The 22,083-nt window shown below is 44.6% G+C and overlaps 1 protein-coding gene across 4 annotated transcripts in view; it reads left to right on the top strand.

The window, feature by feature from the left end:
- The first annotated feature begins 7,713 nt into the window (after positions 1–7,713).
- Npnt (nephronectin) overlaps positions 7,714–22,083 on the top strand; it is a 63,887-nt gene continuing 49,517 nt past the window's right edge. For 2 of the 4 annotated variants that reach the window (XM_050153056.1, XM_050152964.1), the window contains exons 1-2: positions 7,714–8,023; positions 9,768–9,868. In XM_050153056.1, coding sequence (XP_050009013.1) covers positions 7,953–8,023; positions 9,768–9,868 — 172 coding nt within the window. In that variant the 5' untranslated portion in view covers positions 7,714–7,952. The remainder of the gene's footprint in view (positions 8,024–9,767; positions 9,869–22,083) is intronic. The other 2 variants (XM_050153135.1, XM_050153214.1) reach the window with 2 other exon arrangements.

The following is a 22,083-nucleotide window of genomic DNA, read 5'->3' as shown; positions in this document are numbered from 1 at the left end:
CAGAAAAAGGGGAAATGATGGAGGTGGGTCTTGTAATAATAAAGAAACTGCCTCGGCCCTCATAGGACAGAAAATTAGGTAGGCGGAGTAGACAGAAGAGAATGCTGGGAAAAAGAAGCTTAGTGAGGAGTCACCATGGTTCTCCCGCTCCAGACAGACGCAGGTTAAGATCCTCCCTGGTAAGCCAACTCATGGGCTACACAGAATATTAGAAATGGGTTAGAACAATATGTAAGAGCCAATAAGACACTGGACCTAGCCGGGCCAGGCAGTGTTTGAAAGAATACAGTTTCCGTGTAATTATTTCGGGCATAAGCTAGCCATGCGGGCGGCCGGGTGCTGGGGACGCAGCCCTGCCGCTGCTCTTATTTCAACAATTGGGAGTGATTGGGCCTTGCCTAGAAAGGGATGCAGACAGCCAGTTTGCAGATGGGATCTGGACAAAGTAGAGAAAATAGTAAAAAATAAAATAACACTGGTGAAAGAATATGGAGCCCCAGAACGGGGAAAATGCCAGTTCCTGGAGACACTGCCATTGCCAACTCTAGTTCCTCATGAGTGCTAACTGCCTGCTCCTCATGTATTCTAAAGGGAGCAGCTGAATAAGAAAGTTCCCTCTAAGGGGCCAGAATGAGTCTGCTTTGATCATATATACTTCTGAACGAAGCCGTGGCGTCTTAAAAATTCTCCGCATGTAATGGCAGCCATAGCAAGGGAACATTTGATGACAACTCCCTCCTTGAAATACCTCCATCCAAGATTTGTGGTCGTTCTTCAGAGACTACTGACATTTAAGTCTGATGTTAATTACACTATCAGCTTAGATATATACTGCCCCAGAGAAAGTCAGGCCATCACATTCTGTAATTCAATTCCTTTGCAGAAAATGAGTTGTAAAATTTATGAGTCACTTTACGCGTTCCCTGCTCTCCAGTATGAAGATGCCCCACTTTCCTTGATGAAGAAGAACGGCAGGCACTGCACGCTCTGCCTTCTCCTTGGCATCTATTAACATTTGCTGTCTTTTTAAATTTTTTCCATGCTGGTCTTCTGACAAACACTGCTCAGCAAGCTCTGATGCCTCTAGCAATTCTGTCAAGTCTCAGCTAATTTGCGACCCAACATAAAACTATTTCTGATACATCACTGGTCCATTTGTCTTTCCATCTACGGGTCAAGGTAAAATAAGATGCCATACTTTCTTTTGTTGGTGCTGTGGTAAAACACCTTGACAAGAATGACTTAGGGTGAAAGGGTTTATTCCAGCTCAAAGTTCAAAGGGATAGTCCATCACGGGCAAAGTCAGGCCTATAACGGGCTCAAAGCACTGGTCCCGTTGACATTCACAACACAGAAAGCAAAGACCACAAATGCACGTTTCTACTCAGCTCCCGTTCTCAACTTATACAGCTCATACATCATCCCAGCCTAGATATGGTACCCACTGTGTGGATCTTCCTCCCTTCACTAACAAGATGGAGAAAATCTCCCATGGTCAAGCCCAGAGGCCTCTCTCTCAGATAATCTAGATTTTGCTATGCTGACAATTAACACAACTATCACAGACAGAGGGTATAAAAAGAGTTTATTTCAAAGGCAGGAGAGCTTAAAAACAGATTCCTGTGTAGTAGCTTGCAGGGCATCATTAAGGAGAACTGTGCAGCTTGTACTGAAATTTACCTTAGTGAAAAGGATTTTTACCATGGGTCTGAGGATAGTGTGTTACAGAAGGTAACTGGCGTCGCCATTCCTAGTTTTGTGATATTAAACACTTCTCATAAACATGGAACAATCTTTCCATTTTTATCTTTAAAAAAAGGATAAGTCAAAATTTCTTTAAAAGTTGTGAGCAAAAAGTATCTGTAGCACAAAGGAGGCTGAAGAGTAGGAAACGAACTCTATTTTAGAACTCTGGAAACTGCTTTATAATGTGTTGTTTGGCGTTCCTAGCCATTTCAATTCTTCCAGCTAAATTCAAGTAGAATCCAAAGGCTATCAAATCAAGCCTTTCATTTTCCTTTGCAAAATTATTTGAAAATGGATGAGAAAAGAATTTAAATAAATGTGCCTGAAGCTTTTCTTTCCTCGTGTATTCTACTAGCTAAAAGAGTAATACTTTTGTTTATAAGGAGAACACTAACATAAAAAGTTGAATTATTAAATGTTAATGGTTTCATTACATTTTAATGTCCATATATATTAAAATTACCAATTTTTGTAACTAAGGAGCTTATAGAATATTGCTGCTTTCCCATAGCTTTTTGTTTTGAGACATGATCTCATTACGTTGCCCCACTGATGCAAGCTATTCTCCTGCCTCAGTCTCTTCAGTCACAGGGAGTACAGGTATGCATGCTGACATCTAGCTACAACTGATTTATTTTATTTTATTTAAGATTTTGTGTGTGTGTGTGTGTGTGTGTGCGCACAGGTGCCTGCAGAAGTCAGAAGAGGGCACTGGAGTCCTGGCTCTGGAGTTAGTGTCAGTGGTTGTGAGCTACCAGATATGGGTGCTGGGAATAGAGTTCAGTGTAGACGGAAGTTCCAGCAGTTGCTTTATGTAGAAATTCTTGCCAAACATTTGGGCGCCATTTGCAGATGGAAGTTTGTCTCTTTTTAAAAAAATTACAACACTCTTTGGCCAACAGCTCAGGCTTATTATTAACTAGCTCTTAAAACTTAAATTAATACATAATTTTTTATCTATGTTTAGCCTCATGGCTTGGTACCTTTTCTCAGTGAAGCATTTTCATCTTGCTTTTTTCTGTATGTGGTTGGTGACCTGCAGACTGAGCTCTTTCTCTTTCCAGAATTCTTCTAGTCTGGTTGCCCCACCTATATTTCCTGCCTGGCTACTGACCAATCAGCATTTTATTAAAACAATACTAGTGACAAATCTTTACAGTGTACAAGAGCATTATCCCACAGCAACTTAGTTCTCTGGAAGAAGATTAAGTCCTCTTAAGTGCTGAGCCTTCTCTGCAGCCCCTACAGTAGGTTTGAAACTAACTCATTTTGCCCAGTTACATAATCATGTCATGTTTTTAAATAAAAGGAAATGGCTTCATGCCTTCAAATACATCGGTTTTTTTTTATCTAATCATATCAAATATCTCTAGAATTAAAACAGATCTTTTTCTTAACATTGATAAGAATTTTCCCAGTATTTCACCACTATATAGTATTCTTGCTTTTGGTTTGAGATATGACTCCATTATGGTCAAATCCACATCTATTTTGCAAATAAACTATTTTTCATGAGGTCTCCATGGTGCTGACATAGGCTGTATCGTGTGTTCACGAGTCCTCCTTAGGTGCAGGTAAACAACTGAGCTACGATACTACCATGACCACAACTGGCACCTGCCTCCTCTGAAGGATAAAGGGTGGGGACCACACTTTGCCCACAGAGGGGCACATAGCGCTCTTCTTCAGCAAACAGCTTACACAGCAGCAGAGCTCAGTGCCTGGACATAATCACCTTATCCTGTCTAGAGCATCTCTGAAACATTATGGCCAAGGTGTTCAGGGTCCCTCCAAGGGATGCAACACAGAAAAGTCATGTAAATGGTATGGTATGGTTTACTGCTCAGTGTATTTGCTCCTCCCTGAAGACAGTTTATTTATGTGGCAGCCATTTTTGCCAACAATAAGGTCACATACTACATTTTCTGGCTGATCAGGGAAAGGAGCTAGAACATAGGTCAAATTCTCATGCAGAAGGAGAAAGAAGTTTGCTAACTGGGACCTGCAGGAGACTGATATTAACTTGCTTACAATGGAGTCTTTCGCTATATCCTGGATTATACTTGCTAATCATCGCTGTTCAGAGCGTTAGCTTTGATATTCATATCTGAGGTTAGATGCACATGGGAGAAAGTTTTCCTGCCGTGTTTGGATGGCGATGTCTTTAAGCTACCTTGCTATTTTATTTATGCATGCCACTGCACATGTGTGGGGGCCAAATGGCAACTCTCTGGAGCAGATTCTCTCTTCCACCAGATCAATGTACAGATGTATCAAACGCAGATGGTGAAAAAAGAGGTTGTTAGTGTATTTTTCTGTTCCTTATTGCTTTTAGTAAAGTTTCAAAACAAAAGTTCTAAGAACTGCTTAGTTTATATGCAGAAATAGGAGGAAATGGAACTATCTAGATGTTCACGATCTGTGATATTGAAGAGTTACTTTGCCACCCCAAATGTTCATAGAGATAAAGGAATGGTCAAAGTAAGGGTATTGTCCTCACAAACAGCTTTTGTATTTCTGTTGGCCTTAAGGTGGTCTTTGTAAAGATGAGAGAGGAAGGTAGAGATAGAAGGAAGCAAAGAGCTAAAGCTTAGGGGCTAGGCCTAGAACAGACGTTAGTTGTGGTTATCTACACAAGAAATGAACTGGGAACAACTAGGCCACAAGCTTACTGGGTTTAAAGGAGCCTGGTTGCCACAGAAACCATGAGTCTGGCCTGGAAATGTCTATCTCTTTGAATTCCTTAAAGCAACATAGGCTCAAGCCTTCAAACCCATCCCTGTTGAAAGAGTTGTGAGTGATGGGTATGCTAGTGGGAAAATACACATCAACAGTAATCTCTGATGTGGCCAGCAGTGGATTCTCCAAGGGGAGCGAGCTGGCCAGACTGCCCGATGAGGAGTGAAGATGGCTGTGAAGCAGCAGCCGTGTGTATCCTCCTTATAGACCTTTTCACAGCAGTGAACCCGTGCCCGTGGCACCACACTGCAGCTGGGGTTGGGATGCAGTCAGTTGTTCCGTGGTTTCTATGACACCGGCTATCTGAAGTCACTTCACACCTTACTGGAGAAAAGAGGCTACATCTTGCTCTGCCCTTGGTCTGGACACCCACCCTTACCCTCTCCCTGAGTCTCAGTTCAAACCCCACCTCTCTAGTGGTTCCCAAATCCCTGCAAGCCTTCCTTTCTCCTCCTCACCTCACCCCTGCCCTGCTTTTTCTTGGAATATAAACTCCCTCAGGGCAGGGCTTGATCCCATCTTGGGCTGAAATCTCGGCACCTAAAAATGACTGTAGCCTCTTGGTGATTATTTGTTGAAATGAAAGGAATAATTAGGTGCTTGTAATTTCTGAATGTTGGAAGTTAGATACCTGACTCTAGTTAGTCATTTCTATCACCATGTCACCAATGGCAGATATTGACTTGTGTGTGAGACAATTGGGATAATGCCTTGTAAGGTATCATTGTGTGTTAGGAAAGCTAGCCTACACTTTGTCCTACTGGTCAAGTGCAGTTATCGCTAAAAGCAAGACATTGGGTCTCATTCTTGCTGTGTGTTTTAAGGCTCAAACAGAGGAGCAGAAGATGCAGCTCATTGGTAGTGCTTGCCTAGCAGGGACGAAATCTGGGACACAATCTTCAACACCGGGAAAAAAAGTGATTGAGATAATGACAAGTTGGAAGATTTCCCCCTCTTTTTTTTTAATCGCTGGTGTTCCTTAATTTTAACACAATGACCTGATACACCTTGGACATCCTTCATAGTCTCCTAAAGCCAAAATTCAACAGACTGATGTAATTACCACTTACTCAAGGCAGAAGCTAAAGTTCACCTGGCAGGATATCTGTCAATCCAACCCAACCTATTTAAGACTCATGCCAATCGGTGTGCTGAGTGGCCAGGATGTAGCGGCATGATTAATATTACCTGTGGCTTCCTATTGGCTAGAGGGACTGAATGTGGCAGAGAGGTAATTACAACACAATTCAGCAAGAGCTATTCTTTTTTTTTTTTTTTTTTTTTTTTTTTGGTTTTTCGAGACAGGGTTTCTCTGTGGCTTTGGAGCCTGTCCTGGAACTAGCTCTGTAGACCAGGCTGGTCTCGAACTCACAGAGATCCGCCTGCCTCCCGAGTGCTGGGATTAAAGGCGTGCGCCACCTTCGCCCGGCCTGCAAGAGCTATTCTTGGAGACATGTAATATTACAGAGGCCCATACCATAGCAGACAAGCAAAAAGAAAAAAAAATCAGAAATACGTGCTTGGTTATCAGTGAAGCATAGACTCAAAAGTGTAACTGGAGACCAAGTGAAGATGGAATGTTTTCTTGGCCAAAAAGATCTATGTCAGAGAGTGTGCAACTAGCCATCCTATTTCCACCCATTATTCTTCTCTTTCCCCTCTGGATTTATTTTCTGGCCTATAGGCTAACTCAAATACCCACCATGGTGATGGAACTTATTAGGGAACCTAGCACAGAGTCAATGAGCAATGAAGGCAACTGAGGAGTAGCCAGTGGGGCCTGGAAGCAAGCCTACATCACATTTACAAAAGCTTGATTTTTCTGCAGGAAAAAAAATATTTTTGACTTACATTTTTTGGAATCCGTTAGAAGCATCTGAAATGGATGACACCAAGCTGTTTGCCTAAAACAATGTCCCGAGCCTGAACTGGCATGGGTGTGTTCTGAGATTAAAATAGAAACGGGTTCTGCTAACAGAAAACAACTTGGAAATCAAAGAGACGTTCAAGCTGGAAACATTTTTCCCTTTCTTGCAGAAGATTCCTAGTTTTACACACACTGATAAATCAGGATAGGGCAGCCACCCCGTCACAGAACTTTTCACTAACAATTCACGTAGCAGAGACCTCAAACAGAGGAGTTTGGAGTAACATTTGCAATGGAGCAAACAATTTCAACATTTGTAAGCACCTACTATGTGCCGGCCAGTGATGCAGGCACTAAACAAAGATAGCTATCCTTCTAGGGTTTACCTTATAGGAGAAAGACGACACACAAACAAATTATACAGTAAGACAGAAGATCAGTGCGGTGGGGAAAACGCCCAGTATAGTGGGAGGTGACGCCAGAGGGGTAAGATAAGAATTTTAAATGGTACTCATATTTGGCTCCTCGGGTGATTTTTGAACAAACTAAAGAAGTGAGACAGCTGTACAGTCAATGTTCTGAATGCAAGGGCATGCCTAGAGGGTACCAGAAGGCCACGAGACCATGAACTGAGAAGAGAGGGGACAGGATAGTCACTGGGATATGGTTTGAGGAAAGAACTGACTTAGGTAAGTTTCAGTGATACTTTAGGAAAAGCGTGTATGTGAAAACATGAGCAGTCCTTCGGTTTAATGCTTTTTACTCTGCAGCAATTAGTAACTATTTCAGACGGTTCCACAGAGGGCCCCTCACGACCAGCCACCACAAGCTGCATAGGTGGTGACAGCCCTTCCACGGCGAGGGTGGGGGTGGGGGACAACTCGGTGGAGTAGAGCTGCGGGAGAGAAGAACAGTTTGCACGTTTCTTCTTCAAACCTGACCTGAGATGCAAACACCTTTTTCAGGAAAAAGGCACAGGGCTACTTGAAGAAATCTCTGCCTTAATCAGTTCAAGAACCTCTTCGGTGTTGGTGCCTAAAGCTCGTGTTCTTATCCTGAAGCCTGCCTGTCTGGGGAGCCCCCACCTATCTGAGGGACCCCTAAGAGCGCGTACCCACCCCCCAACCTTCCGCAGTTTTCCTCGGGCTCACTCTTTCAGGCAGGTCCCCCAGCTCTCCCTCTTCCTGGCTGTGCTCGGAACTTTTCTTGCAGCCCGGGGCAAGCGCCACTCGTGGCAGACGCTGGTGGCGCGCGGCGTCCCCGCCCCCTGAGCTGCCCCAACCTCGGGGGCCCGGGGAGGGGCGAGCTCCGGCGCGCGCTCGGGGCACGAGGGCGGCGGGGCAGGGAGGGCGGCGGGCTGCGCGGCTCGTCCCTCCCGCCTCGCCCCTCCCCGCGGGCGGGCGGCGCGGCTCCCGCCGCAGCACCTCCCCTCGCCGGGAGGGAGCCGGAGGGGCTCTGCCAGCCCGCAGCAGACCTGCCCGGCTGCGCGTCGCGCCCTGTGCGTCCCAGCAGCTGAGGGTGTCGCGCCGAAGGAGACCCGGAGATCCCCGGACGCACGGCTTTCCGTAAGCCGCAGCGCCCCACGTCCTGGCCCGCCGGCATGGCTGTGCTCCTGGCAGCGGTGCTCGCGTCCTCGCTCTACCTGCAGGCGGCCGCCGACTTCGATGGGAGGTGAGATGGGTCCCCGGCGCCCTCTCCTTCCCGCAGGGACCTCCGGTTGCTCAGCCCCGTTCGGGACTGGGGAGCCAGAGGTTCGTGCCCGGCTTGCGATGAGCGAAAGCCGGCGCAGGGACACAGGTGGCGAGTAGGGCGTCCCTGCAGCCCGCGGCCAGTGCTCAGGGTGGACTGTGTCCGGAGGGGAAACTTGCAGGTGACCGGGCGACTCGACAAAGGGTGGCGGCGAGGACGCGACTTGGGAACGAGGGGCACCCGCGAGCTCCCCTCTTTATTTCTGGAGGGGACGGGAGCTCAACATGAGAACTGAGGGGACCCTCCGTGTGTGTGTGTGTGTGTGTGTGTGTGTGTGTGTGTGTGTGTGTCCACGAGGCACCACTCAGACCTGGCGGGCCTGACTGATGCGTGCTCTGACAGGTCCCAACGATCTCGAGCTGGGTCTCCCCTGTCACTGAGCGTGTCCTCCCAAGACCGCGGCGCGCTCTCTCCCTCTGAGATCCCTCGCCCCGCGTGAGGGTCGCTCCCCCTCAGTCCCTGCTGAAGGCCTCAGCTGGACAGGTTTCCCGCTGGTTCACCCCGCCCCCACCCCTAGAGCCTGCCCCTCAACTGCCTTGAAGATGCCGCACCTTTTTACCTGCAATCTTGGAACGAATCAATTCCAGGATTGATTGGCTTTCCCGGAGGGGAAGCCACGGAGCGCGGAAGAGTAAAGGCAGCGCTCCTTGTTCAGCACCTGGTCGGAGGAAATAGAAAGTTAGGGGTTGTTTTGTACCTTGGGCCTGAGGGTAAAGAGAAGATGGATTGAAAAGATAAAGAGTTTAAGGAGAAGTGGGAAGCAGTCAGGAGCTAAGGCTTTTATTATTAAAATCAATTCTTTGCCCACACTCGTGGTGTGGTGAACTCGTGGTGCAGTGCTTTGGGGCACACATTCACAAGAGGCACACACACTTGTAAATGTAGTATTGCTTTTAAAAGGCGTCCAAAACAGCCTATTTAGATGTGCGGGAGTAAGACAGTCTGGTAGGTGTGAATCTAAACTGCTAAGGATCGATCGCACGCTAAACATTCTCTGATACATGGGATCTGCACCTTAAACTTGCAGTCCCTGAATTGCTCATGCAGACAGCTTGCAAAACACTTTATGCGTTCCCCACAGTTTAAATTCCTTGGTTTTAGACCACTTTTACGGCATGGCAGTGATGGGAGGGGGTAGTTGGATCGAAATGAGTTTTGTTGTGTTTGATTTTTGAATAGCCTCTTCTTGCTCATTTCCGTATCTGCCCTTTATACTCAGCAGAAATTCTTTCTGCTTTGCCAGATCTATTATTCAACGCTTTTCAGTGTACGGTGGGTGTATCAGTGTATGGTGTATTAGTCGAAACTGCCCCCCCCCCCAACAGCTGTGGGTTTGGGAAATCTGTTTTATTTCAAGCTTTCAGAAACCACCCCGTGAATGGTGGTGGACCGGGATGTCTTGGTTTCAGCTGGCACTGCTTCTCTCCCTACTCCTGTGTGCCCGGTGTGTGTATGTTTAACTTTACAGTTAGACATTAGATCGTTGGAGACCTATTACTGAGAAGGTGTCCTGTCCTGAAATTCCTACCGACAGTAAGGAGTTTGTAGCAAAGTGCTGGGTGTGGTTTAAGTAGATTTTTCTGCCTAAAACACAGAGAGAACGATTTTAAATCTCACGTGTCTTTATTTCACATTTTTTGTTGTTGTTTGTTTGTTTGTTTGGTAGGTGGCCCAGGCAAATAGTCTCTTCGATTGGCCTGTGTCGTTATGGCGGCAGGATTGACTGCTGCTGGGGCTGGGCTCGCCAGTCCTGGGGACAGTGTCAACGTGAGTATCAGGTCTGGAAGCTCCAGTTCCCTGGGGTGTCTATCTTTCCACCATGGTTCTAGACTTTACTCTGCACTTTGGAGGGTTTGCTATTACCAAGCAAGTCTTGGCTGTGCAGATCTGCCCCAAATCCTTATTCTGCCTTTTTCCAACCCAAAGCACCTGTGTCATGGGTGCTAGCTTTACCATTCCTTCACAGAGAGCCCCCAACCATGCTGTTTGTTTATTTTATTATTTTGTGCATATGGGTGTTTTCTTGTATGTGAGTCTATGCACCACGTGGGTGTTGGGGATTGAACCTAGGTCTTCTAGAAGAGCAGCCAGTGCTCTGAACTACAGAGCCATCTCTCCAGCCTTGTGCCGCCCATTTAAGCTTTTGTCCTCAGCTTCTTCCACTACAGGGTTCTTATCATCAGGCTTCTTTCTTCCTTTGCTCCAAGCTCTGAGATGAAAATGAGATAATGTGTCTAGACGATATTTACACTAAATAAACCTGGAACTTAAGAGTACCTATAAAATCTTCATCGGAGCTAGTGTGTAAAATGACACACTTGCCATTGGCAAGTGTTTTTTTTTTTTTTTTTTTTTTTTTTTTAGGGGGAGAAGTTGTGCTGACATCTACATGGGCCAACCAATAGGGTCATGGAAAACATCATTTGTAAATTCCATAATAAATCAAAGCCTCAGAGTCAGTGCCAAATCAGAACACTGATTTCTGTTTTACATGTGATCAAAATCGACATATGCGTGATAAAGTTCCTTCTCGTCCTAAACAAAAATGTGAGTCATTTAGCACATTTTCCAGATTTTACTTAGTTCTGGCTCTCAAACATTTACCCTGGTCTTCCTGTTTTTCTCCCCTCCCCCTCCACAAAGAGACACCCCAAATGATCTGGTCTGGGGCATCTTTTGAGCACAGCATCTTGTGAGATGAAGGGAACTGAGCTGGACTCCACATTGGGACATCTTGTTGGGCGTGAGGTATCTTAGAGAAGAACAATGGAGGAGGCTTGAGGGCAGTGGCAGTGTGGGGACTCCGGAAGATGGAGGGTTCCATCAGCTATTATCAATAATACTCTGGTGTTCAACTTTGTTGAGGAAGGAGGACGATTGTCACAAGTTAATCAGTGGACATTCAGGCTGTTGTCTCCAGTTGGGGACAGGCAGGGGAAGAGGACTAATGTTTGGCTTCCTATGACTTAGAAGCCCTAGCCCCTTGCTCGCTTGGGGCATTTCCTCCTGCAAAAGAGAGATGGAGTTTCTGGTTTTTAGTCCATGAAAGGACCAGGCAATATTGTCCTGCTTTCACTGGTTAATCGATTCAGATTAATTGATTAAGTTGTTTCAGGGGGAAACGATCCAAAACAGGACTGGCCCCTGGGAGGATGTAGCCTTCTGTCAAATACATGATGGTGTTAGATATTCTGGCAGTCAACCAGATTGATGGCAGGTTGATGAGATACAAGGCTAGATTACCAAAAGAATAAAGAGACCCAGTCGTGAAACAATCCTCGATGAGAACAGGGTCAGACTCTGCAGGAAGGAGCTCACTTGCCTTCTTCCCTGCTGGAACTCTCAGGAAACTGGCAAATTGAACAGTGAAGGGCCTGGAGGTCTGTGCAGTCGCCCGGCCCCTCCCAGGTCAAGGAGCCACGCCCCGGCAGGACACCCTCGGCAGGACGCCCTGTGCGGCAGTGGGCACACCTTCACACCTGCCCCAGAGGCAGGGATCAGGAGAATGTAGGTTCCATGCCAGGTGTGTTGAAAGAATTCTAGGGTGAAAACTCCCGAGCTCTCTGGAGAAGTCCTGCTGTGGAATTCCCCCAAGCCACACTAGGAGCCGGCCCTATTTTCCTGTACCAAGTAATTAAGATTTCTCAAGTATGCACTAGTTTGGCAAATTTGAATCTGAACAAGTACGGAGGCCCTTTTAAAGTTACAGTGGCATCATGAAACAACATCCCAGAGATTTCTGAGACCTTTTCTTTCTCCCGTGCATTTCCTACCAGATTGGAGACGCAGTCATTTTCAAAGCTTCCTTTTGTTACTAAACGAATGCCAAGTAGGGGCATTGGGTATTTTTTTCTTTTCCCCTTTGTTAGTCCTGAGCCTGCGAGGGAAGTGCTGTGTAAAAACTAGAGATTAAAGTGGTCACATTACAGAGGTGTAAGATTGCCTTTGCCACATGGCTGTTCATCTGCAATGTGCGAAAGTTCAGGAGCCAGCATAACCAGGGGCGGCGTGGACATCGGGTCTAGACAGCCCGGTTTTAAATTCCGGTTTGACCTCCTTGTCTGTGTGACTTTGGTTGAATAATTCGTCATCCCTGTGCTTCCTCTGTTATCTTCATCTCTAAAATCAACCTGAAATATTACACACCTTAACGGCGTAGAACCCTGAAATGAGCTGTCGTTTGTATAGCACTGAAATTCTTCCTGGCTTGAACAAACGCTACAGCTGCCCTTGGTCATGTTCAGTGTCCGTGCTGAGTTCAGGAAGAGTAAATATGTGCTATCAAATTCCGAGTTATTCAATCAGGAAAAATACACACTTTGTGTTACTGCTGGCTCAATTAAAAATAGCTCCGAGGTTCCCTGTCTCAAGGAAACGAAGTTTCTTCAAATTGAAAAGGGGCCTTGGCCTTTAACACCAAAGATGGCGAAACCATAAGGATGAATTGAGATTCTGTTTTCCTTCTGCAGAATCTTAGATGGTCCAAATGTCTCCTATCAGCTCAGTCTGCCTTCCTTTGTTTTGATCTAAGGTGGAGGAATGTGAGGGCAAGAGGTCAGCTCAAAGGGATGCAACAGCACCAAAAAGTGGCTTGGGGGATGAATGAAGTCTCTCTAAAACACTCCTGACGGTTATGCCTTCTTGAAACTGGAAGTTTTGCATACAATTCAAGGAAGACATCTCGGATTAAGTCTATGTGATTTCTAGCCTGGCTCTAAAAAATATAACGTGAAAAGTATTTTTTGGCTCTTTGACTTTTAAAATAATCTGACTGTTCTTTTCTATGCCGCTTGCTTCCTTATCCAAGGTGCCATGGTCCTCCGATCGACTCACTTCAGGATTTTCCTTCAAAACAACACAGCAAAACAAATGCTAACTGTAACCCCTCTCTGTAACAGGTGGTTACAGTTCATCTCTAAACATAGGTGTTGCTGGGGGAAAGTGGTACCCATGTTGTCTACTGGATCTTATAGCCTTTGGGTCGAGACCCTTCAGTGACTGGCTCCTCCACTGGGTTCAACATTCATGGCGCATCTTGATCCAACAGTCACCCGAGTCAGATGTCTACACCAAACCCTCTCCGTCTCTCCCCTGCTTCTTCTCCTTTTCCTGGACTTGTTTAGAGGGCCTAGCACTGCAGAGTCATGGAATTGTCTGACCTCCCCTCTGGCTTGCCATCATTAACTACAAAGCCGGACCGCTCATTGTTTTCTCCAGGACTGCCGAAGGCCACAGAGTAGAACAGCCCAGTGGGCATAGGGTCTGTCCTCATATTTCCTGCCTGTCACCCAGAGCCAATCCCAGCATTCCTGCCATGCTGGGAAGGCGTGACAGTTTCCAGAAATAGGCAGGCTGTGTTTTCATAGTTCTTTTTTGGGTCAGACCCTTGGTGTCTTTCTGTTCTCTGACTCTTTGCTTTGTGTTCTTGGCTCCTAAATACATCTCTTGCACATTGAAAATTCCACATTTGATTTTCTAATTGTCTTGGGCTTTAAAGTTATTGGATATCAATGGGGTTCTTTATTATCAGATGAAGATCTCTTATGTTCACTATTGGTGGCTACATATTTACAGCACACAGTCCCTCGGTCTCTCAAATATTGTCACAACATGTTTGCTTCTTGCATGTAATTTTCTGTTATTTAAGTTTCCCCTCATCTGAATGGCACATTTCATATGGATTGTGTTAATTTCCTCTCTCCCCTGCCAAGTAGAGACTTTTGTAGTTGAGGTTTCTGTGTTTCAGTAAAAGGAGTGGATAACTTGGGGGCTTGGGATGAGGCCCCACTTTTGTAGCTGCTTAGCCACCTGGCTGCCTGCAAAGGTCATGGAGAACTTCCGTGATGAGAGGAACACAGAGTGTGTGGCACCAAGCACTATGTTTTCTCCCTTTGCTGTGGAGACCAGGCTGGACATATGGCTCAATGACAATAGTATTTTTGTTGAGAGCACTTTCCAGAGCTTAGAGTTCTCTGGCTGTCAGGGAACTGAAGGAGATGATATGGATTAAGATAGTTTTGTATCCTTTATCCTTAAGAGCAGGGAAATTGTAGATATTTGTGTTGTTTTGGCTGGAGGGTAGGGAAAGACTGACCCTTACAAACACAGACAGACTGATCTGTTAGTTCTGGGCTCTTCTTCCTGTCAAGTCTCTTAAGTTAGTAAAGGATGCAGCCGGACAAAGCCCACCTGAAGATTTTGGACTTATCAACTCTAAACTTAAGGTTAATAAAGAAGGGACTGAGAATAGCAAATCATCCTGAAACCGTTTTTGCAGTCACCTGATTGTTGGCGTTAGACTGTATGCTGCTTGCTGGTGCATGTAGACATAGGATTGATCCGCACATTATTGAATTGCTTCTGTATTTCAAGTAAGAGGCCCAGAGCTTCACTGCAGCAAACGAGACGCTTAATTTTATGGTTGTTCTCTTGTGTCTTCGCTCAGAAACTGAGTCTTGTAGAAAGAGATGATTTCTTTTGTGATCCTTGCACGGGTCATTGAGTTTTGTCCTCATTCACACCATTTCATGAAGTGTGTCTTTGGTGAGTTAGGTTTTGAATACCCTCTTTAAATGATTACTAGTAAATTAGAAATTCTTCTTTTTGGTCCTGAGGATCAAACCCTGGGGCTTGAACCGGCTGGGCAAGTGCTCTGCCAGAGAGCAGATCCACCTAGCCCTCAGGTGAAGCCAACTTGGAAAGTCTCATAAAGGTCTCCTCTAGCAAACATCTTTTTGTCCGTAGCCGACAAGTAAAACCACTTTTGTTACACATAGAGTCTTATATTAACAGCTTATTCATAACTGTACAATTGTGTATGTCCCAAGAATAACTGGGAATCTGGGGTAGCTGTTCTATCTGGAGCCATATTGGAGACAGCTTAAAGGAGGTGAACATACCCCATTGTCCTGAGTTCATCAGCTTCCTCTCCTCATTATGGGATTAGAACAGAGACTCTCTTTTGTTTGTTTTTAAGGTAGAAATAAAAGCAAGACTGTGGATAATTTTAGAATTAATTTTGTCACCAAACCTGAATCCCAAAATCCTTAGGAAGTGAGGTTGGGTTTGTTGTTGTTGTTGTTGTTTTCTAACAAAGGGTATTCAGCCGCCCCTTCCCTGGAAAGACTGTTTAAGAACACCGAGTTCCTTGAGTGACCTCGAGTGGTCTAGGAATGCAGATTCCAAGCCCAAAGCAGTGTTGAAGAATCTTGACCTTTTGAAGCAGGTAGTTATTGAGTGTGTGTGGTCTTCAAAGTGAAGTTGTAAAGAAACGGCTTTGCTCTTTCCTTTCTTTCCACGGTTAGAACTGATCTTTGCAACAATGCTATTAAGAGCCCCTGATTTCCCAAGCTCCTTCCTCCAGTCAATTCGGCAGCTCTTAACCTTTACGGAGTAGAAGTTTTAGTGCTTCTCAAGCTGAAGGGCTGGGCAAGTCAAGAGCAAGCATGGTAGACTCTTGAGAGGTAGTGGCCAGGTCTCTCCTCACACTCCTGGCACAGGAAAACACAAGCCCTGCACACAGGGACCTGGGAGCAGAATGCTGCTACTCAGACACCAGATCCTGCAGCACACAGCAGGTGTGCTTCTTGCTGTCCCACGCAATGTTTCTGCTTGGTACTCTGTCTGCAGGGTTCGTGCTCTGTGCAGTTCAAATCAGACCAACTGCTTTTGAGATGATGGTTAGTGATGTTGACCCACTCCATGGGAATCCCACAGTGAATAATGATGGTATTCAGTGCAGAGACTGGACTTTACTGTCTCCTCCCCAATGCAGAGGTAGCTTTGCCTTTTCCTCTCTTCTTTTTCCTCATTCAAAACTTACTGTAAGTTTACAAATACAGAAATCTATGCAAAAACTACAGAGCACTTGACAGTTTGCAAGTCATCCATGATAAGTAAAAATTAGTAAGAAAAGGGCAGCTCCGCCGGTGCAAGAAATCCAATTAGGTCAAATCAAACCAAATCAAAATGCCCATTGTTTTATTAAAAATGATGCTCTCTGGCGGCCTAGTGCGTGGCGGGGAGACAAGACAGCAGGGAGCACATGCAGACCCGAAAACCACTTGTTTCTCCTCTGGAAGCTCACTTCAATACCCTGTGGGAGTGGTCCTGACCCCCCCCCCCCCCATGGCATGCTGGAATTTGGAGTCCAGACCAATACAACTCCCAGGCCTAGAAGCTGGGATGGATGCGAGGGGCTGGGGGGCTAAGCTCCCAACTTAACAATCCATCCTTGCCATGGGCCATGTTGATCTTGGTATCATTGTGATTTTAGTATATATGCTCCTGGAGAGAGCGGGATCTTTTTTTTTTTTTCAGTTGTTTGTAGGTTTTTACATTTTCCCAAAGCTTTTTTTTTTTTTTAGAATCTTGATTTTTTTTTTTTAAGAGAGGAAAATGTATTCATTTCCTGAGATAACCACTCCTCAGAGCAGTAATCGCCATCAGTGGTCCTGTATGCCTTTCAGAGATATTTTTCATACTCTGGGTCTCTTCTCTGTTCTCTCTTGCCACCTTACCTGCTCTACACAAATAGAATATAGTGGATAGCGGGCTCTGTGCCTTCACCGCAGAACATCTCAAAGTCATTTCCTTGTTATCTGTATGGGAAAAGTCCCTTTGTATGGATTCGTTGTGTAGCTGCCCTGTAATTAGTTAACCAGTCCTTTCCTGCTGGGTCTGTGCACTGCTTCTAAAATAACTTTGAACGTAATGTTGAAATCTGCTGAGTTACAGAGTTCTAATATGTAGGAGAGACAAATGCGTGTGTGTGTCTGAATGGCGTACATATTCTTAGCTCTGGTCAGTTGGAGAGTGGTTTCTCACTCGGTGATGCTGAGTCAAGAGACTGGTCCGTTGCTTGTTGCTTGATTTTAGGATGCTCTCCGTCCCCCTCTCTTCCAAGGAAGCCTCTTGTTAGTCTGTTCCTAGTTTCCTGTTTCTCCTTGGACATTTGACTGATGTTGGTATGATGGGCTGAAATTTGTCCCTTTGCCAATATCTCCCCCTGGCTTGTAGCCATCAGGTTGTCTACTTTTCATTAAGGTAGAGTCTTTTTTACTTGTTAGAAAGAATCACACTCTCTAAGGACTTTCAACTTCAGCTCTAATGTAGTGACCCCGTGCACGTGGTGTGTGCTGTGTTCCCAGATCCATGATCTCCGAAGGAGGAGTAGAAGCTAAGAGTGGAATGCTATATGGGACACATTGTAACAAAAAGACCAAAAGCACTTATTAAATAGAAAATGCTTTTAATACTGAGGGGGGTATGGATTTACATTTTCTATTGTCTATTTCGGTTAAGTTATTTACGTAACTCATCCTTTGTAAAAGAAAAATTAAGGTAAGAAGTGAACATTTAAGTGAAAAAATGAAAAGGGGCGGTGGAGGGCAGGAGGGAAGGAGGGAGAGAGGGAGGAAGAGAGAGCCCGCTGGAGCTGCAGCCATGGTAAGTATTTGTTTCCTTCTTGTTTTCTTGACTCTAAGTTCTCGTCTCCAGTAGACATTCATTGTTCCTTCCTAGTCTTTGCAGAAATGCCAAAATATTTTTAAGATTTTTCACTTAAGATCAGCAAAAATTAAAACTCTTCTGCACTTTAACAAGAGTGTTTGAAGACCAGTCCTTACAGGTTCACGTAAACGTGACTCAGTCCTTTCAATAGCTTTGCAGTTTGCTGTCACGCAGATCTTCAATAAGAATCCCCTACTCATATGTAGCAAGGTAGTTTTCAATGTTTGTGTTCTTATAAGATATACCAGCTACAGTAACTGTCTGAGCGTGTGTCATCATCAATGTTCCATACAGCAGAGTGTGGGGGAACTCTACAGTGACATCCTGTTCCGAGAGAGAGAGAGGGTGGGGGAGAGAGGTAACTAAAAGGAGAATAAATCTTGATTGATTTTATAAAGTGACATTTTCTGCTCAGTCACTTTCTACTTTGGGTCCCTTTGAAGATGCCTAAAAAGATATGCAGACCTGATCTCCTTAATCCTATTTGTTTTTGTTCTATCTTGTTTGGAAACTGGCGCTTTTTCAAAATCATTTTCATCATACGTTTGTTTGTTTGAGACAGGCTTTCTCTGTAGCTTTGGAGCCTGTCCTGGAGCTAGCTCTTATGGACCAGGCTGGCCTCGAACTCATAGAGATCCTCCTGCCTCTGCTTCCCGAGTGCTGGGATTAAAGGCGTGCACCACCACTGCCTGGCTTTATCTTCTTAAAAAGTAAGAGACAAATGTTTAAGTAAACAATGAGAGACAGAACAGGAGGCAAGCATTGTGGATAGAGTACGTGATCTCCTCCTGATCTATCTGGACTTCAAGGAGGGCTTGAATAATTCTGTGTAAGTACTTGGGCCTGGGTAGACTGGAAGAGCCTGAAGAAAGTACTGTGCACAGGATGGTCTGGAACCCAAACTTCAGTCTGCACTCCCCACTACAGTGTGAGGAAGGGCTGGATCTCATGGATTCCTCGCCAAGCTCCTTTAGCAATGGGACATGGAATCCTGGTGCATGGATAGCCTATAAGATTTCTCTTAGTCCCTCCCTTCCTCTGTTTCTCCATCTCTGCCTTCTTAGCCTGCTCCCACCCCCGAAAACAAATAATCACAAAAGTCCAAATAGTAACAAGAGGATGGTGTGTGTTCTGAAAGGGCTCCAATCCTGTAAAGACCCTGTCTCCTTAGGAGAAGCAGAGATACCTATTGCCCAGACACCTACACGAAGCAGCAGTCTAATGTGCCGGGATTCTCACCTTGAACAGCCCTGGAGGAGAACTGAGGAGTTAGCATTTTCTACTTAATCAAAACAAATGAAGGATCTTCTTCAAAGAATAGTAGCTAGCCAAGACAGTTTAGCTTGTGAAGAAAATCAGTTGCACTGGTCTACAGTGGTTGTTAGTGCTTCTCTAGGGACATGTTGGGACAAGAAGCAAAATAATTGTACTTACTAAAACATTGCATGTTATGAGGTATAGCATTTGGTTAAGTAATACCAAATATAATTTTCTACTTTAGTGTATTACAGTATCATTATAGATTTTTTTTATTTCTATACTTACTGTTACTAATACATAATTAAAGAGACAATTATAAAGTTCCCATTGAAGCCAACATAGGCCTAGATGAGTTATTATGGTGTGTGGAAAAAACTCATAAAAATCATCTGTTTGTTCATTTCCATATTATTTCACAGTCTTTATAAAGGGTTTCAGTTTTAATTTAGCCTGATAAAATTACTAAATCATTGCAATTCCAGTGGAGGAAGATAGATACAAATATGATCAGACTTATTTTTAGCTTTGGAATATGGTAGATGATTTTGGGAAACAAATAGATATTTCTGTTTTATCAGAAGCTCTTGCTTTCCAATGTAGTTGGTTATACTAAAAGTCAGGACTAGTCTTGGTAGGTACTATACTTTTGACTACGGATTTTACGTAGATGATTTTTGTTGGTAGAGTTTAAAGTCAGATAGTTAATTTGGTCAGTGTCTCTCTAAGCATTCTATGGAGTAATGGCAGCAATTCTGCAGAACTGGCTGTTTTCCTGTAGAAACATGACCAGACACTGTGGTTGGCCAGGGTTGCCTTCCACAGGTGTTGTCCATGGACTCTGAAACCTAAGCAGCTTTTCACCGCATTTAAAATGGGGCTAGTCCACAAAGGGGAGGAGAAAACCACTCACACTGCTTAGACGAGGACATCCTTTGTGAAATCAGTGTCGTTTGTTCCAGCCATGGTGGTGCCTGTCTTTGATCCCTGTTTTCTAGAGGCAGAAGCAGGCAGATTTCCATGAGTTCAAGGCCATCCTGGTCTACAGAGTGAGATCTAGGACTGCCAGCGCTACACAGTGAGACCCCTGTCAAAACAAAAACAAGACAAACCACAAGACCAGCAACCTTTAGTCTTTATTTTATAAATGTTAAATTCAGAGTCAATGCCTTCTCTAAGTGCTAGTTAGAGGTGTGCATTGCGAAGCTGACAGCAACCACTCTGCGCATAGATTTTCTGTTTTATTTTTTATTTAACTGAAAATTTTTTCATAAAATATATTTCAATCAAATGTTTTCCTCCCCTATTCCTCTCTGATCCTTCCTACCTCTCTATCCACCCAACTTTATTTTCTTTTATATATTTCCTTTTTCCTTTTTTTTTTTTTAAATAAAACTTGTTTTTATTATATATTTTGCCTGCATGTGTGTCTGGGCAACATGCCCATGCCTGGTGTCAGTGGAAACTGGAAGAGAGTGCAGATCCCCTGGAACTGGGGTTACAAATGGTTGTGAGCTGCCACATGAGTGCTGAGAATTAAGCCTAGGTCCTCTAGAAGAGCCCCCACTGCTCTTAATTGCTGAGCCATCTCTCCAGCCTCCTTTTGTAATATTTAAAATTGTATTATGTGTGGGGAGAAGGGGCAGGGGCGTAGGTCCGTACAGATGAGCGCAGCTCCTGCACTGGTTAGAAGAAGGCATTGGATTCCCTGGAGCTACAGTTGCAGGTGGTTGTAAGTAACTCCATGTGAATGTTGGGAGCAGTTTGTGCTCTTAGTCACTAAGCCATTCCTCCAGCCCCTAGACTTTCAAAATATAAGCTTCCCACAACCCAAAAGTCTTTAGTATCTCCTATTTTGATATATACTTACATTAGTTAATATTTTTACTGGATAATTGCATTTTTCATGATCTATGGTATTTTGAGAGTTTTCTTTCATAATATGTTTAAAATTAGTGCATTAAACTACTCACTGTATCTTGGGATCTATCTACATATGGCTAGGGATTAAAAATTCTGATATATAGTTTCTTTTTTTTTATTTAAAATTGTGTTTTAAAGCCAGCATGGTGGCACACGTCTTTTAATCCCAGAACTCAGGAGGCAAAGGCAAGTAGGTCTCTGTTAAGTTTGAGAACAGCCTGTTCTACAAAGCCAGCTCCAGGACAGCTATGGCTATTATAACAGAGGAACCCTGACTCAAAAACCCCAAATGAATAAGTAAATAATACTACTAATAATAACAAATAAATAAAATTGGGGTTTGAAACAGTTTATTAGCAAAGAGAATGGCAAATTGCTGAGAAGTAATGTATAGGTTTGCTAAGAGCCCTGTTCTCTGAGCCCGTGAGTTCTCTGCCTTTAATAGTCATGAAGTAACAACCTGAAAACTCGGCTCTTCGCGGTTCTTAAATGCCTGTGTTCTGCTGTCTGTCATCTAGGATGTTTGTGTGTAACTGTGCCAAGCTGGGTAATTGACTGTGAAGAGATTTTCCCAGATGAATGCCAAGTTTTTGGCAATGAAAACTATTAAGCTTAAGACTGGGATATGGAGAACTTTCTAGACCTGCTAGTTTTGGTAGCTGATGGTTAGGATCTGGCAGATAGAACATGTTTCTTTCCCTCTCATACTTGTCCCAGTGAGGGGTTGGCACCTGGCCTGCTGGGCCACATGTTTAAGGTGCTCTGTGCCTCAGTCTACCTCATGGGGTCATTACACTAGCCACCAACTTTGTAGGACTTCATTGTTTCCTGTCCAAAGGTGTTAAAAGGCCTAACAGCTGGGCATCTCACAACCTTCCAGTGCAAACTTAAACTGCAGTAAATTAAACTGCCAACAAAAAGGCAGGCACCGTGGATACTTATGGTTTTTGACGCATGGTATTGTATTCTCACCCCTTGTCTGCTTCCCTCCTCTTCGTTCGTTTCCCCCTTCCCATTATAATTCCCACCACACAGTCCAGGCTGCCCTCGGACTTGCCATCCTTCTGCCTCTGCCTCTTGAATGCTGGTATTGCAAGTGCATGCCACCACGGGTGGCTATAGAGATTGTTTTCCATTGCTGGAGAGCAAGCCCGGGACTCACACACGTGCTAGATACACCCTGTATCACAGAGGTATATCTTTAGCATTGTCTGAAGCTCAGGGCTGTCTCCTAACCCACAGAGCGGGGCTCAGTAGGCAGGAAAATCTAGTCACTGAATGGTTTACTTGAT

This window comes from Alexandromys fortis, unplaced genomic scaffold (assembly GCF_014885135.2).
Source record: "Alexandromys fortis isolate MF-2015 unplaced genomic scaffold, M_Fortis_MF-2015_v1.1 scaffold_19, whole genome shotgun sequence".
NCBI classification, from domain to species: Eukaryota; Metazoa; Chordata; class Mammalia; order Rodentia; family Cricetidae; genus Alexandromys; species Alexandromys fortis.
This window is presented reverse-complemented; position numbering and strand designations above follow the sequence as displayed.